Genomic DNA, 16116 nt, shown 5'->3' with positions numbered 1-16116 from the left:
CAGGGAGGGGCTTGGCCCTGCCTCCAGGACTGCAGAGAGCTTGTGCAGGCTCTAGGGCAGGCTGGGGCATGGCCTGACGCATGCTTCGTTGGGCTCACTCACTCTGGCCATGTGTGGGTAGCTGACTCAGGAGGCTGGGAGCAGGACAGGGGCAGCTTGGGGTCATGGCCTCCCGGGCTAAGCCTCCCCCTCACAGGGCTGCTGTGCAAAGCCCTCTGCCCTCCCTGCCACAAATGTGGCCTGAAACTTCCATTATCTGTTTTGGAGCCCCTGAATTCCTTTCCAACTGGATGTCTTGCAGGGCTGTCTTTTGGAAGAACCCCACCTACATCATGCACCTGCTGGCTCTGACGTCCTTCAAGGCTGCCTGTGTCTGCCTTTCCTTGTGGTCATGATCCATTTCCTTTGGGGGCAGCTGCATTTCCTGCTGTCCCTATTCAAGGCTTCCCTGGTAGGACTGCCCCTGCCTGGCACCCCTTCACCCTGTAGAAGTACTCAGATTCACCTTCTAAGTTCTTTACTATAGAGTTCCCCTTTCTAGTCCCTCCACCTCTGAAGACCTCCCATCCTGGCTCTGCCTTGTCCAGTTACCCACATCTAATTTCCCGATAGGGTGGGGTAATTAAATAAAATCCTGCCTCTCCCTGAGTGGCCATGGCCTGGCAGACATGTGCCCCCACGTCATGCCACTCTCTCACCCCAGTTCATGGAGGAGGAAACCTGCTCACCAAGCCAGGGACCTGTCCCAGCCTGCCTGCTCACCTGGGCAGGGAGGGCAGGAGTTCCACTACACCCCACAGCCTCCAGGGGCCCCTTCTCAGCAGCCCGAGGTGCTATCTGTTGTCCACACACCCCCTTCCCCAAACACACACACTCATCCCTTCTCAGGAATGCCTCTGGAGACTTGGGTGCTGTTTCCCAATCTTCTATCACTCGCTTATCCTCTCTTGCAAGGCTGGGGGCTGCTCAGTGGGATCCTTACTCAGCAAGGCAGGGCTGGAGGCTCGGGGGATCTGTGGCAGGCAAGGCTGTAGTATTCTCACTTTTATTGCCCCCTGCCATCTATGATGGGTTGAATTGCATTCCCTGGCACAATGTGGAAGTCCTCCCTGCGACAGCTGTGAATGGGCCCTGACTCGGACACCCAGACTTGCAGGTGACAGGCCTACGGTAAGGTTATTAGGACTAACTTATCAAGACTGACTGCTTTCTAGATATAAAGGGGGGAAATGGGGCTCAGACACCTGCATGTGGGGGAAGTCACGTGTGATGATAAAGGCAGACACATGACCCCTCACCATCCTTAAGGTTACCAGCAAGCCTGCAGCTGCAGTGAAGACAGAGGCCACGGACAGTGCTGACACTGTGCCTCAGAAGGACCTGGCCCTGCCCACAGTCTGGTCTGGGACTTGAACTCCTGCTTCCGTGATGGCAGGGCAGTGTATTTCTATGCCTCCTGCCGTTCTACCTGTGCTGCTCCGCTGTGGCGCTACAGTGTGGCCTGGGAAGTGAATACCTTACTGTGAAGAGTGTAGCTTTCATAGACAAGTCTGTGCTTCTGATTTCTCTGGTCCTTGGCTGTCTTTGCCCCCATTGCTGACCTGTGGCCTGTGTCCTCTGGGAGAGTCCACCCCCAGTGCCCCTAAGCTGGATCCTGGGGGCACCTTGCAGAGCCCATCCCTGTCTGGCCCTGGTTCTTTCCTGCTCCTCCAAGCTACGATTTCTCAACACAGACCCTGTGCAGGGAGCTGCAAGTCTCCCTGTGCCATATGTTGGAGCTGTTATTACCCCACTCTGCAGACACAACTCACAGAGACCCAGTAGGGATTAAGCAACCTGCTCAAGGCCGCTCAGAGAACAAACACACAGCAGAGACAGAGTGCAAACCAAACCAAGGCCACAGGCCCCACTACAAGGCCCTGGTGCCAAACATCAGTGGCACTCCCCCCGCCCCCAGGGGGAGCCGGAACCTCCTGGCCTGGCTATCATCTCTGGCTCAGCCCTGAGGCCCACCCTGGTTGGTGCAGTTGGCATGTGTCTCGTCGCTGTAGTCCCCACAGTCATTATCCCCGTCGCAGGTCCAGTGCTCAGGGATGCAGCGCCCACTGTTGCATTTGAACTGGGTGCTGGAGCAGGAGTGGCTGCAGCCGGCCTCGTCACTGTTGTCCCCACAGTCATTGTCTGGAGTGGACGCAGGGGATGGGGGAAGAGAGAAAGGGAAGTCATCAGCAGGGTGGCTGCCTCTGTGACCCCAGCTCTGTGACGCCCCCCTCCGCCTCTCCTCAGTCCCACCTGCGGCCCACCCTCAACCACCCGCGCCCCCTGAGAAAACAATAAACAGAAAAGACACAGAAACTGCATAGACTGCAGCATGCACCATGGCCCATGGCGGGGTGAAGGGGCAGGGCAGGCTCCATGAGGGCCCTTGTGAGTCTTGGGGAGCACAGGCCTAAGGAACAGGAAACGTTCCCAGCTGCTCTTGTGGCAGGGTCAGGGAAAGAGGTCTGTGGCTTTCACAAGAGGAAGCAGGGCTTTCTCTAGTCTGGGGGTGGCCTCTGCTGGGTGAAGGGATTTCTCGAGCCCCCACCGGAGCTTGTGGGGCACTCTGCTCTGGGTGCGGGTGTCTGGGGAGGTGGGAGGCTTCTTGCAGACAGAGGCTTCTGAGGCAGCTGAATGGAGGACGTCCTGCTTGTAGACCTTCGGGAAGGGCCACAGGAGGCGTGGGGCAGAGGCATGATCTGCCTCCCTCCTGGTCGTGAGCTACCCTGACATTCTCCTGCCCTGTCTGTCCGGGCATGGCATCCTGTCTCTCATGATACACTCTGCCAGTCCCTGCTTTCTCTCTGGGCTGCAGCTCAGGGGTAGGTATGGAGAGAGGGAGCCCATGGGCCCTGGGGGTGGCCTCTGGGTGATGGTGCATGTGCTTCTATGCACTGACCGGCAGGCTCAGGACAGGTCTTTTCGTCAGAGCCGTCCCCACAATCCTTCTCTGAAACACAGAAACCGCCAGGGCAGCCATTGGCACGTGAGACACGGCAGGGACGAGGGTCAACGTGGCGCTGACTAGCCTAGGCCCACACACGACACCCAGGCTGCAGTGCTGGGAAGTGCATCCCAACAAACACCAGACATGACAGAGCCCAACATGATACACACACACACACACACACACACACACACACACACCAGAGCCCAACATAGCACACACACATATATGACAGAGCTCAACAGTGTACACACACAAACACACACACACGATTGCTTGCTGACGTCACCTGACCCATGGCTGACCACCAGGTGGGCTCCTGAGTCTGCAACCTGGAGCCTGGGGGGTGTACCAAGGACTCCAGAAGATGGGAGCTTGTGGGGAGGAGGAAGTAAGGCAACCCAGGCTTTCCTTGCTCCAATCCCTTTCACTCTTCATTTCCTGGCACCTGAGCCCCGGCACAGGGTGGGCAGCTCTGGCCATGAGGAGGCAGTGAAATGGTGCTAACTGGCCCTGGGAAGGTCTCCTTTTGGTCCATTGTTGCTCCCTGAGGTACTCCCAGTTCCTCTTCTCCCGGCCAACCCAGCAGGACTTTGGGGTACTTGGTTCTCAAGCTCCTTTCCCTAACTCATCTATGGCCTGGCTACAGCTTCCAGCTCTCCCAGGAATCACGGCAGCCAGCAGCCGACGGGAGCCAGCTCTTACCGTTGTCACATCTCCAGTTGATGTTGATACATCTGCCATTGTTGCAGGTGAACTGAGTCAGGGGGAAGCAGGTGGGATAGGCTGTAGGGGAGAAAGAGCAGCTGAGCAGGGCTCCCAGGGTAACACAGCATCCTCACTACTCAGAGAGGACTTCCTTAGCTCTCGTTAGTCACTGCACCCAGGCCCTGTGCCAAGTGCTCGTTGTGCTTGTTAGAGCTGTGACCAGCACTGGGATTACCAGCACTCCTTGCAGCTAAAACTTGCCCAGACCCCCCGGGGCACTAGGCTGCAGAGGCTTTCCAGGCTTCCATCCTGAAATATGTCCTCATGGGCTTCCCCTTCCCAAGGCCCAGCTTGGCCTCGCCGCCACCACCCCTCTTACCACAAGAGTCTGATTCATCAGAGCGGTCCCCACAGTCATCATCCAGATCACATGTCCAAGAGATGGGGATGCAGCGGCCACTGGCGCATGAGAACTGATTGGGGGGGCAGGTGCGAGCTGGGGACAGGGATGGACATGGAGTGTCATCATTCTGACTGGCTTTGCTTCCCTCATGTCCCCTGCCCTTGGAGGCCCCTGTTGTCCAGAGTCCAAAACCACTTCTCTCGGAGAAATTCAAAACCATCTATGCGGCCCTGGGCTGCATGCCTTACCCTCTCTCTCCTTCTCTCTCTAGGGGCCTCTAGTACCCTCCAAGGAGAAGATCCATCTGCCTGGCTTCCATCTGTAGCCTAGAACTACAACAACTCCAGTTGCCCCCAGTCTTCCCAGCTGGGGAAAGGGGGAAGGGAGTGCAGCAGACCCTCCCACTCCTGTCCTGGAGGCCCTGGCCCCCCATTCTCTCTACCCTGAGCTCTCTCTTTCTTCCCAAGCTCTCACGTTCCTCACCTGAACAAGTGGCATTGGACTCATCCTCACTGTGCCCGCAGTCGTTGTCCCCATCACAGAGCCAGCGGTTGGGGATGCACCGGTTGTTCTCACACTTGAATCGATCAGAGGGGCAGGTATGTTGATCTGGGTTAAGGGGAAGGGATCAGTGAGCGTGTGTGAGTCACAGGCAGTCAGAGCCCAGCTGTCCCACAGGCTGGCAGGCAGGCCGGGCACTCACGGCAGAGGGCCGGCGCCTCGTCGCTGTTGTCCAGGCAGTCGTTGTCTCCATCGCACTTCCAGCGCTCCTGGACGCAGCGACTGTTGGCACAGGCAAACTCGCCCGGCTGGCACTGGGGTGGGGGCACGTAGGATGGGTTCGCTGTGGGCACCACAGGAGTGTGAGGTGGGGGGAAGTAAGACCCAGGTCCTGGGACAGGTGCTAAGCCCCCTCATTCACACGCTTGATTTGTTTTGCTTATTGAATACAGGGTCATTTTTCCCTAGGACACAAGGCTTGGAGAAGACATTCTCTGGAGGGAGCATGCCAATCTGTCTCCTCTCTGATAATTTCTACACTGTAGTGAGGCCTGAAGAGAAGAGCTTGCAAGAGAGCCTCGAGCCGCTCAGTCCCTTCTCATGCCTAAGCCATGTCTGTCCCCAGCCCTCCCTGTCTCCTCCATGACCTTGGGGGTTAGCCCTGAGACCCCTCAGGCCCTACCCTGGACCCCTTTCACAGATGCATCAACTCTTGCAGCAGGAGTGAAGGGAGGCCCCAGCAGCCTACAGGTGTCACACCCTTATCTCACCCTCACTGTGGTCCTAGTAGGAAAAACACCACCGGAAAAACAAAACAAAACAATAGCAACAAAAACACCACCCAGTCGCTGTCATTTGCACTGGGGATTGAGAAGGCCAGGATCCCTGTGCCCCACCCTCACCTCCTATGCACTCTCATCTCTGAAAGTCCCCAGGATCCCCTCCTTTACCCAATGGCCCCATGGACCTGGAGGTTGACAAATGTCCTGGCTCCACACTACCACTTCCTGACCATCCTTCCCTTCTTCCTGGGTGTTGGGCACCCTGGCTGAGGTGCAGCCTGGGACACCTGCGTCCCACTTTGTGGTGGCCTGGTTCAGTCCTGGCTCTGACTCCTGATCGCAGCTTCCTACTTACAGGCACCCTGGGAGGCAGTGGGTCATGGCTCCAATGGCTGGGTCCCTGATACCCATATGGGAGACCCATATTGATCGCAGATTGCTGGCTTCAGCCTGGCTCAGCGCTGGCTGTCTTGCGGGCATTTGGGTGAGTGAAGCAAAAATGGAGACCTCTGACTTTCTCTGCGTCTCTCTGCCTTTCAAATAAAACAAAGTTTGAAAAAATATCCGTGTAAACTTTTGGATGATTAAACTATACCAATTTTGGGGGTGGTGCCATGGAACAGTAGGTAACATGCCTGCAGTATTGGCATCCCATAGGGACACCATTTTATGAATCCTGGTTGTTCCACTTTTGATCCAGCTTCCTACGCATGCACTCCAGAAAGCAACAGAGGATGGCTCAAGTGCTTGAACCCCTGGCACCTGTGTGGGAGACCTGGGAAAAACTCCAGGCCTCTGGCTTCAGATCAGGCCAGCTGGTCATTGTGGCTATAAGGAACATGAACCAGTGAATGCAAGATCACTTGCTCTGTGTAACTGTCTTTCAAATATATAACTTTTGTTAAAATAAAACAATAGCAAACAGAAACAGTGACATCTATTTCTTCTACAGGGACTCCCAGGCTGCCCACCATTTTCTCAATCTTCAGAGACTTTAGATTTGGGCTCAGCATCATGTTCTCCAAAGTCACGCCTAGTTCAGGTTTTGACGACATCAGTGTTCATGGAAACTATCATTCCCTCACCCAGGCCCTTTCGTTCCATAACTCCCCCTGCAGCTGGCGTCCGTGCACTTGCTCCCACTCATACACTATAGCCTACTGACACATGGCCATTTCTGGGATTCGACTATAAGGAGATTATGTGGAACTATGGGACCAGCAGATGCGTGAAGACCTGAGAAACAGCTGAAGCTGTGGCTAAGAAACGGACTCCACATCAGACTTCCTCGACTTGATCCTTTGCCGTGGGGCAGTTTTTAATGAGTAAATAGCTACTGCATAGGAAATGCTTATAGTCTAATGCCTGGCACACAGTCCATGGCCAGCAAACATCGGCTGTGACTACAATGAAAAACTCAAACCAAGGCATTCAACAGTAGGGAAGTGGTTGGGGACAATATGTATCCTACCCATTAACAGTGAGAGAGGGCCAGGGGACAGTGACCCATTTGTTATGATTCCGTTTAGGTGACTACATAGAGAAATCTGAGTGACAGCCAGGTTCAAACTGGGGGAAGCTGCCCTGTTGCTTTTGTGTTTTTCAGTCTTGCATACATATTTGTTTTTACAATGAGCACAACCCACTTTTATTTTTTAAAAAACCAGGCTATTAAAAAATTGCAAGAGTAATTATACAGAAAATGCTGTCACATGCATGAGCCGAAAGGGGTCGAGGACAATTGCATCCACAATGGCCCCGGCTACGTGAGAAGTGAGGCTGCTGCCCAGCCAGGGACTAAGGACAGTCTGGCGTCAGGGCTAACAATGCTGTGATGCTCTTTGCAGGCACGTGGTCTTTGTTTCTTTGGATTTTTCCAACATTTTAACTACTCAATACTGGAAAGAGGAGTCTGAAAGGCATTAGGAAGTGTTTCCTCCTTCCCAGGCTGGCCCACTGCTCAGTCCCCATCCATCTACCTGCCCTCCAGCCCCTTCAATCCTCTTTTAGTCCCCAGGGCTTTATCTTCTGGCCACCCCTAGCTTCTTATTGGCTCTCAAAGCCCCTCTTTACCTCCTTTTCTCAGCTGGGCCCCTCCAGTGGCCCCTGCCTGGTCTCTAGCTGCCTGAGTAGCTGTGTCGTGGGTGGCAGTACTCCCAGCCCGGCCCCTCATACCCAAGCATGTGACGCCATCCGTGTCCAACACCTGGTCCTCCGCGCAGGCACACTGGCGGCTCCCGGGAGTGGCCAGGCACAAGCTGCTGCAGCCACCATTGTTTACTCGGCACTTGTTGGTGCCCACTGTGGGGAGTGATGGAGAGGGAAGCGAGAAGGATGGGGACGGGCAGAAGCAGAGTCCGGAAACACAGAGCACGAAGATGAGCGACAGGGGAGGAAAGGAAACATGTTTTAGAGGAACCAAACCAAGATGTCTCACCAGCCTCCAGAGGAGGCTCCAAGTCCCAGGCCAGGACCACCCCCACCCAAGTTCCGCACTCTCCAGCTCCACCCCATTGGTGGTACCTTGCTGCTGCTGAGCATCATACATGCGGATCTCAAAAATGGGTGGCCGCTCACTACGTAGAAGGACCACGGTGGGGGGCACACTTCCCACACCCCTCTCCAAGCGGTAGACACTGCCACTGCGGTACTCAGTCCAGAAGAGGTAGTTGCCATGGTGACACAGGCCAAAGGCATGGTTCAGCTCAGGACCCTCATACACAATCTAGGAATAAAATATATGACTAAGGATCTGGGAGACAAATGGGAGTACCTGGCCAGGGTGGGGTGGGGAGGCAGCCAAGGGACCATCTCTATGTTCTGGGCATGGGCCTTGTTTCTCCATTAGCCTGGGAGCTCTTGGGAAGAGTGACAAACCCTGAAGCCAGCAGGTGACAGAGCAGGGATGTGGGTGACCAAGTTTTCTATTCATCCCTCTCTTGGGCACATTCATCTTCACTCCAGTTCCTCTCAACACACATGCCCCCACACAACTGAGCAGACAGTAGAATTCATTCACTTCTTTCTCCACACAAGACATTCAGTAGAATCTGTTACAGGCTCAGTGGTGGTGGGCACTGAAAGTCAAAAAAGTCAGAGCCAGGGCCCAGCACAGTAGCCTAGTGGCTAAAGTCTTTGCCTTGCATGCACCAGGATCCCATATGGGCTTCGGTTCTAATCCTGGCAGCCCCGCATCCAGCTTCTTGCTTGTGACCTGGGAAAGCAGTGGAGGACAGCCCAAAACCTTGAGACCATCACACATGTAGGAGACCTAGAAGAAGCTCCTGGCTCCTGGCTTCAGATTGGCTCAGCTCTGGCCATTGTGGCCACTTGGGGAGTGAATTAACGATGGAAGATCTTCCTCTCTGTCTCTCCTCCTCTCTGTATATCTGACCTTACAACAAAAATAAATCTTAAAAAGAAAAGAAAAAAAAAACCCAGAGCCCCTGCCCTCAAGTTTCCCAAGGCCCCATGGAGGGCACACTTAGGTACTGTCATGAGGAGGGCAGGAGGGCAGGCCTAGAGGAGCTGGCCTCAAGCTCGTTGCCAGGGGAACAGGAGCTGGGGATGGACTTTCCAGGCTCGAATTACTACAGGAGCAATGGCAGAGGGTGGGTGCACAAGTAGGTGTGCCAGGAATGACAAGCTGTCTGCGCTGCCTGTTCAGGGTGTTGTAATGTGGGGAGCAGGGGAGAAATGAGACTACAGAAGCTATACCACAAAAGGCCTGATGTACCAAGGAAGAGTCTGGTCCATATACCTAGACGTGAACATGACCCATGTGGCACATAATGACCCAAGTGTAACTTCTCACACTTGCACAGAGAGCAAGCACCAGTGTGTCCACACACTATGAGGACAGACATGGATCAACATCTATAGCAGAAATACTCAAATGATGCAGCATAGGAGAGCCGCGAGCACACAGACACGCACAGACCTGCCTGGGCCTCCAGGCCATCCAGTGGCACCCGCAGGAATGCTCGCCTGCTCACCTTCCGGTCTGTGCCATTGAGCAGAATGGTCTCAATGCGGTCGTAGAAGGCATCCACCCAGTAGAGGCGCCCAGCTGGGATGTCCAGGCTCAGCCCATTAGGCCAAAGCACCGTCTTGGAAGTGACAAAGATGTCTCGGTGGGAGCCGTCCATCCAGGCCCTCTCCAGCCGCCCTCGCCGGCTGTCCTTGGGGTCCTCCTCCCAGTCTGTCCAGTACATCCACCTGTAGACAGTCACCAGTCAGCATCCCGTGGGCCACCCATGCCATCAACAGCCTCTCCTGAGATCCCACTCCATAGTCCAGAGCTCCTCCTAAGGGGCTTGCTAATTCATTCATTCCTCCATTGCATCTGTGTTTTGGGTTATCTGTCTACTGCCCACAGGGCATGGTTCTGGCATGCAGGAATCCAGAGGAGCTAGCCAAGGGCCCTGGCTTTCATGGAATTCACATCCTATAAGAGGCCAAGTCAATCAAGGCCATGTGAGAGAGTGATAAAAGGCAGGAAATGAAACAGTGAGGAGCTGGGCAGTGGCTGGGGCACAGGTGGGGGCTTCCTGCGTATCTGTCTTGGTGCTGAGGAGGGAGACAGACCTGCACAGATCTGGGGGTTCCAGGTACAGGAAGTCGCAGGGGAAGTTGGGATTGGTGGGAACGACAGAGGACAGGCGGTAGGACAGGAGGTGCAGATGAGGCCAGACAAGCGCCCTGCAGGGTCCTGCCGGACTGCCCAAGAAGGCAGGTTTCCTCCTATGGCTAGTAGGGTGGGGAGAAGGTCTCTGGTCTGGCAGAGACAGGCTCAGATTTTTGTTTATGTGTTTGAGGCATCACTCCCCTTGCCCTGGAGTCAGAGCTGTCTTAAATGTCTGGCCTTGGCAGCTCTGTCCTGACTCACACTGTCTCATTCCCAGTCCTCTGAGGAGTATACACCCTTGTGACTCCTTCCACCCTGCAGTCCTGGGACTCACCCATTGAGCGGATCCACCACGATGGCCCTGGGGTGAGTCATTTTGCCCTCGATTAAGGTCTTGCGTGTCTGGGCAGCTTTCTCCAGCCTGGCCACGCTGATGGTCTTCTTAGGTCCATCGTCCGTCCAGTAGAGATTGTCACCCATCCAGTCCACAGCCACACCTTCCACATTGTGGATGCCTGGGGTGGCGATGGGGTGGTAGGAATGGGGAGGGAGAGCCTCAGAGAAAGTTCAAAACTGCCACCCGTCAGGATTCACGGGACATTTGAACCAAGGTGCTAGGCACAGGATATAGGAAACCTCTGGTGTTCTAACAAGTAGGGGAGGAGATGCTGGAGGCAGAGATAGGGAAGACCGCCTGCATGACCCCCATTTGTGTTGGGACAGTTTCCTCAAGCATGTGTGCACCTGAGGGGCAGGTGGTGACTGGCCTATTGGTTAAGCCCCTACTGGGCTACATGCCTAGCTGCAGCTCCTGCCAGCGTAGAGCCTGGAAGGCAGCAGATGATGGTTCAAGTGCATTAAGTTTCTGGCTCCTGACTTGGGTCCAGCCTAGCCTCAGTTGTTGCAGGCAGTTGAGGAATAAACCAGCAGCTGGGAACTCTTTCTCCATGTCTCCAATAAGTATGTATTTTTTCCCAAACATAAGCTGTATGCATGGCGCTACATGGCCGATGTGGGGCCTGGTATGGAGGGCCTGTCTGGCCTGTGTGAGGGTGGACATGAAGCATGTGTGCACATGGCCCTGGGTACATGGGTGACACCATGCCTTTGGCCTCAAAATCCTGAGTTCACCAAATGAACCAGTTAGGAAGTTAATTTTTTTTTCTTTCCACTTAAGCCAAGGCTGCATCTCCAGGGTCCTTTAAATAGCACTTCCCCTGCTATAGGAAACCTCAGTTTTTTTTTCCTGATGAAGAGCTACTTTTGAGTCCCCCTAAGTCTTATGACTGCTGGCTGTGGAGGTTCCCTAAGCCACAGGGGGTGAGCAGCAGGGCAAAGGGCACTCCCACAGAGACTGGGGTACAGGTGTGGGGCGAGGAAGAGGCTCTGCACATGGGCCTGAATGGCTCAGGGCAGAAAGCCCGCTTCAGCTAGCGGAAATACAATTTACTCAGGACCCGGAATCATGTGTGTGGGGCGGCAATGAGGCCTTGCTCTGTGTGTGGCTGTGCCCTGCCTGGATCTGGCAGGCCGGGCTGATTCCAAGCTTTGGGCTTCTCCCGGCTGCATGCTGCCTGCAGCTCCAGGGCACTGAGCCAATGGCAGAGACCCTGCGTTTTCCCAAGGGCTGGCAAAGACGGCCCACACGGTCTAACCCATCCATCCTCCTGCCTCTTTTCGGCTCAGCCAAGAAGGGGGTCACCCAGGGGTCAATCTGTCTATCCCCTCATTGCCATGCCAACCAGCCCAGCCAGCCAGTCAGCATGGGACTCTCGAGGGCACCGAGAAAGCTGCAGGGCATCCTCCCCACCCCCACCATCTCTGCATCACTACTGTCAGTCCCCTTGCTAACTTCCCAGTCTTGGTGGTCCACATCCCTTGGGAACGCTGCCCACATGCTGGCTGCTCTGAGACTAGTACCGTCTTTCAGGATGGTCTCCCGCTCGGTGCCATCAATCTTCTGGCGGCCAATGAGGTAGCTGGTGGTGTCGGCAAAGTAGATGAAGCCCGTCTCGGCATGGAAGTCCAGGGCCCGGGGGTTCATGAGGTTCTCAATGGGGATCATGTGCTCGTCAGGGACCTTGGCCCCCATATCCATGCCCCGGATGATGCCCGGCCGGCCCTTGCCGTACACAAGGAACAGCTCATGCTCTGGCTCTAGGGCAGGCACAAGGAGGGGGCACAGTCAGTTGCACACCCAGGACCACCAGCCCACACTGCAGAGTCAAGACTGTGCTAGGGTCAGGAGCCATGGGGAAGCAAAACTGTGGGTGGAAGGATGAAACACACACACACACACACACTGACGTGGACAGAGGACTCCGTCCAGGCCACAGTGTCCATGCACTGCAGGCGGCAGGGAGTGGGATGGGAAGGGAAGCACATTTGCAGTGAGCTACCCACTGTCCAGCAGTGACATTATGTGGCAGAAAAGCAGTGTCTTTAAAATATGTTGGAAATCAGATTGCTTCTCACCACTTCCTGTGCTGCCACCATCCTAGCTGAAACCACGTCACTTCTTGCCTACACCGCTGAAATAGCCTCCTGGCTACTTCCCTCCTGCCCATCCTCCCTCCGTGGGGTGGGACTTTTATACACATGCAAACCCAATCCCATCACCTGTTTTGAGAGTGGCTGTGGGGCCCTGGCTGTGGGGCCCCCTAGCTCAGATGGCAGAGAATTCAGCCTCCCTCAACCCACTTGCCCATGGCTCACACCACTCCAGCCCCACTGGCCTCTGTGCTGTTCCTCCAACACAAACAACCTCACACTGGCCTCAGGGCCTTTGCACTGATTCCAGCTGCCAGAAATGCCCTTGCCCTGTGTCGTCATGCGGTTGGCTTCCTGGCTGCACAGAGGTTGCTCAGACACCACATCCTCAAAGAAGCCCTCCCTGTGTTTGTCACTCTCTGCTCTACTTTCTCCCTACCACCTGGGGTCACTGAAGTTATATTCATCTGTTGGACTCCTCTGCCAGACCACAGGCAACTTGAGCCAAGGAAGCTATCTGTCTTGTTCACTATAGAATCTTCATGCCCACTGCTGACTTATTGGATAAGTAAATGAATGAATGAGCTGATATATACCATTTGGTGGACGGCCCTCCTCCCAGACATAGGTTTGGTTCTTGACTCTGCCAGGGTTATGGGTGGTGACCTCTGGGGTCAGTTCCTTTACTTCTTGACATCTCAGGAAGAGGCAGTGGAGCTATGAGGGACACCTAAGGACAAACCCCTCACCCTGACGCTCAGCAGCAGGCGGGCAAGCCCTGCTGTGCCACTCACTCTTGCATGACTTCCCATCGCTGCCCAGGCTGAAGCCGGAGCGGCAGCGGCAGGTCCGCGCCTTGTGGCTGTTGGCCAGCAAGCAGATGTCAGAGCAGCCGCCTGGCTTCCCATACTGGTCATTCTCACAAGCGTGGCTCCGCACTGCAGGAAGGTGGAGAGTTGTCAGGATCCCTCTGGGGCTCGTGCCCTTGGGAAGGCATCCTCACATCTGACCCCACACCATCTTTATGCCTCCCCACTACCCCATTTAGGATCTTGGGGCTGCGGGACTGGGAATCCTTTGCTCCTGACATCCTCCTCACCTCTATTCTTGGGTGAGGACTTCTGTGATTGGAGGAGAGTCCCAGGGTTGCCCAGAGCCAGGGGTTTTTGCTGTAGTCCCATAGAGAATGGGGGCATGGTGGGGGGAGAAGGAGTAGGGACAGGGGAAGGGCCCAGAAGTGGAAGGGCCAGGGTGTGTGGCCTTGGTTGGAGGATAAGGACAAGTGGTCATGAGATGGCAGAATCAGGGGCCCCCAATGAGGGCCACAGAGGGGTTTTAGTCCCAGAGTCCTCGAAGGGTATAGCTGGCTTGGGGGTGCTGTGGAGGCCACTCACCTCGGGGCTGACGGCGCTGGTGGTAGATGTGCAGGGCACCACCCTTGTCCACACGGGTGACCACCTGGTACTCAGTGCTGTTGAAGCGGTTCACGCGGATCACACTGGTCTTTTGCTGGGCGTTGGCATTGTCAGAGTTGGTGGCGTAGAGGTAGTTCTCGAACACCGTCAGGCCGTACAGATGCTCAATCTGAGAGATACAAGTGGGAGTGGATGACACGGGATGAGAGGGGACCTCCCTCTACCCTTCTCTCCCTGCCTGGGAGCCTGTAGCATCACAGCCCACCTTCAGAACACATAACTTTCAAATCTACCTTTTGGGGCTGAAATGTCACACTCTACACCTGTTCCCTTCAATTGGACTTGAGATTTCTGGAATCTTCTAAGATGTCCTCTCCTATACTGTCTCCAGTGGCCTTCGTACCCATGATGTGTATGTGTATGTGTATGTGTATGTGTATGTGTATGTGTATGTGTATGTATGTGTTGGGGGCACTTGGTGGACTGGTCTCACATATTCCATACTCTACTCCAGCCCTTGATAGTATAAGTCACTCCCCTCACAGAATTAGGCACACAGTGGGCGCTCTAGTGACCTGGGGCTCAATTCAAGTTGAGCTCTGATCTCTTCCCCAACAATAAACCTTCTCAGTCTGACTCCAACATCCAGCTTTTGCAAGGGCTGGGAGAACACGCCTCTCATGCCAGCCCCATGACAAGCCCCTGGGTGGCCACCAGTGCCCTTATGACCAAGACTAAGTAGCTTATTGATTCATGGGGACTCTTGGGGTTAAAACCAATACCACAATAGGTCAAGCAGACCTTGAGGTCATCCTGTTCATCCCAGAACTGAGTGCCAGCTCTGAGTCCCAGGATTTGCCCAGTTGTGCGACCTTGGGCCAATCACTTTGCCTCATAGGACCCAAAGGGTGCTAAACCACGTGCCTGCTCATCTCCTAGACACTACCATGAGGACTGAACCAGGACAAGGAAGTAAAAGAGGCCTCTAATGTGACTGCCCCTATCAAGCTGGAAGCTGTACCCCTGTCCATTGTCCTCCAGGAAGCTGAGACAACCAATGGTGCCCCTGCAAAGGTTTTCCCCTCGCCACAGGGCCCTGGACAATGGATCCCCAACCATGAGCCATGCTCAGCCAGCATCTCTCTCACCAGTATGCCTTGGATAATGGTCTGCCGGCCCTTGCCCTCATAGTCCACCACTTCGATGTAATCCAGGTAGGCGTCTGCCCAGTAGACCAGGCGGCTGACCAGGTCCAATGTGATGCCGTGAGGAAACACAATCTTAGTGTCCACCAGTTTGGTGCGGTTATGCCCATCCATGTCACAGCGTTCCACCTTGGGGATCTGTCCATAGTCAGTGAAGAACACTTTCCTGCAGGCAGAAGCAAGTTTGATAGGGTCCAGACATTGGTTGGGGAGGTGGGTCACCCTCTTTCCCTCTTCCCCTCCACAACCATTCTCACCCCATGGCTGGGTCCAGGGCGATGCCCTTGGGGTTGTAAAGTTCCAGGTCCAGCAGAGTGACACATGTGTCCCCATTTCGGTTGCAGACAAAGATCCTGTCATCGATGTCATCCACGAAGTAGAAGTTGCCCGTCAGCCAGTCAATGGCCATCTGCTCCACGTCTGCAGAGGGCGAGTGAGCTGGATGGAGGGCAGCTCCTCCCATGAACACACCTACCCTACCCACAACCTCCCAGCTGCGCTGCCTATCTTTCCTAAGCTCCCTTGAGAGCTCACCAGCAGCATCACATGTGGCCTAGTGGTGCGCCCTCTTTGCATGTGTTGTTATCTCTGTAGAGAGGTCTGTAAGCATCTCCCCGCACCCCACCCCTGCCCCCGGTTCCCACCCTCCCCAAGACCCCAGAGCATGCTCAGGGCTGTCAGGTACTAGGTGAATTTTGGCTGATGGACAGACAGACTGACAGGTTTCCTCAACTCTGACCTTGAACAGGAATCCACCTTCTTGGGAGTTGCTGAAAGTAGCTGGTTCCTGGTTTCCGGCCTTCTTTTTTCTTTTTAAAATCTGATCTTGCTTATGATAATCTCATCCAGGCCAACTAAAATACCACGTATCTTTGCTTTTGACCAGATTTTTAGCAGCTCTTTATGGTGAGTCTAGTTATCATATATTAACCAGAAGCACAGAATGGAAGCTGGGTGTGCAGCATACATTTTGAGATGGAACAGCAGGGTGCATGTCAA

At 54.8% G+C, this 16116-nt stretch overlaps 1 protein-coding gene across 2 annotated transcripts in view; it reads right to left on the bottom strand.

The window, feature by feature from the left end:
- The window catches only part of LRP1 (LDL receptor related protein 1), a 74682-nt gene that overhangs the window by 33814 nt on the left and 24752 nt on the right, over positions 1 to 16116 (bottom strand). For both annotated transcript variants that reach the window (XM_004582931.3, XM_058673127.1), the window contains exons 7-20: positions 15375 to 15537; positions 15061 to 15283; positions 13892 to 14081; positions 13292 to 13435; positions 11928 to 12164; positions 10342 to 10522; positions 9376 to 9598; positions 7904 to 8105; positions 7556 to 7681; positions 4801 to 4941; positions 4581 to 4706; positions 4074 to 4190; positions 3692 to 3772; positions 2014 to 2181 (exon numbers count right to left, since the gene is read on the bottom strand). In XM_004582931.3, the coding sequence (XP_004582988.2) occupies positions 2014 to 2181; positions 3692 to 3772; positions 4074 to 4190; positions 4581 to 4706; positions 4801 to 4941; positions 7556 to 7681; positions 7904 to 8105; positions 9376 to 9598; positions 10342 to 10522; positions 11928 to 12164; positions 13292 to 13435; positions 13892 to 14081; positions 15061 to 15283; positions 15375 to 15537 (2322 nt within the window). The remainder of the gene's footprint in view (positions 1 to 2013; positions 2182 to 3691; positions 3773 to 4073; positions 4191 to 4580; positions 4707 to 4800; positions 4942 to 7555; positions 7682 to 7903; positions 8106 to 9375; positions 9599 to 10341; positions 10523 to 11927; positions 12165 to 13291; positions 13436 to 13891; positions 14082 to 15060; positions 15284 to 15374; positions 15538 to 16116) is intronic.

The sequence above is a fragment of the Ochotona princeps genome, chromosome 15 (genome assembly GCF_030435755.1).
Source record: "Ochotona princeps isolate mOchPri1 chromosome 15, mOchPri1.hap1, whole genome shotgun sequence".
NCBI classification, from domain to species: domain Eukaryota; kingdom Metazoa; phylum Chordata; class Mammalia; order Lagomorpha; family Ochotonidae; genus Ochotona; species Ochotona princeps.
This window is presented reverse-complemented; position numbering and strand designations above follow the sequence as displayed.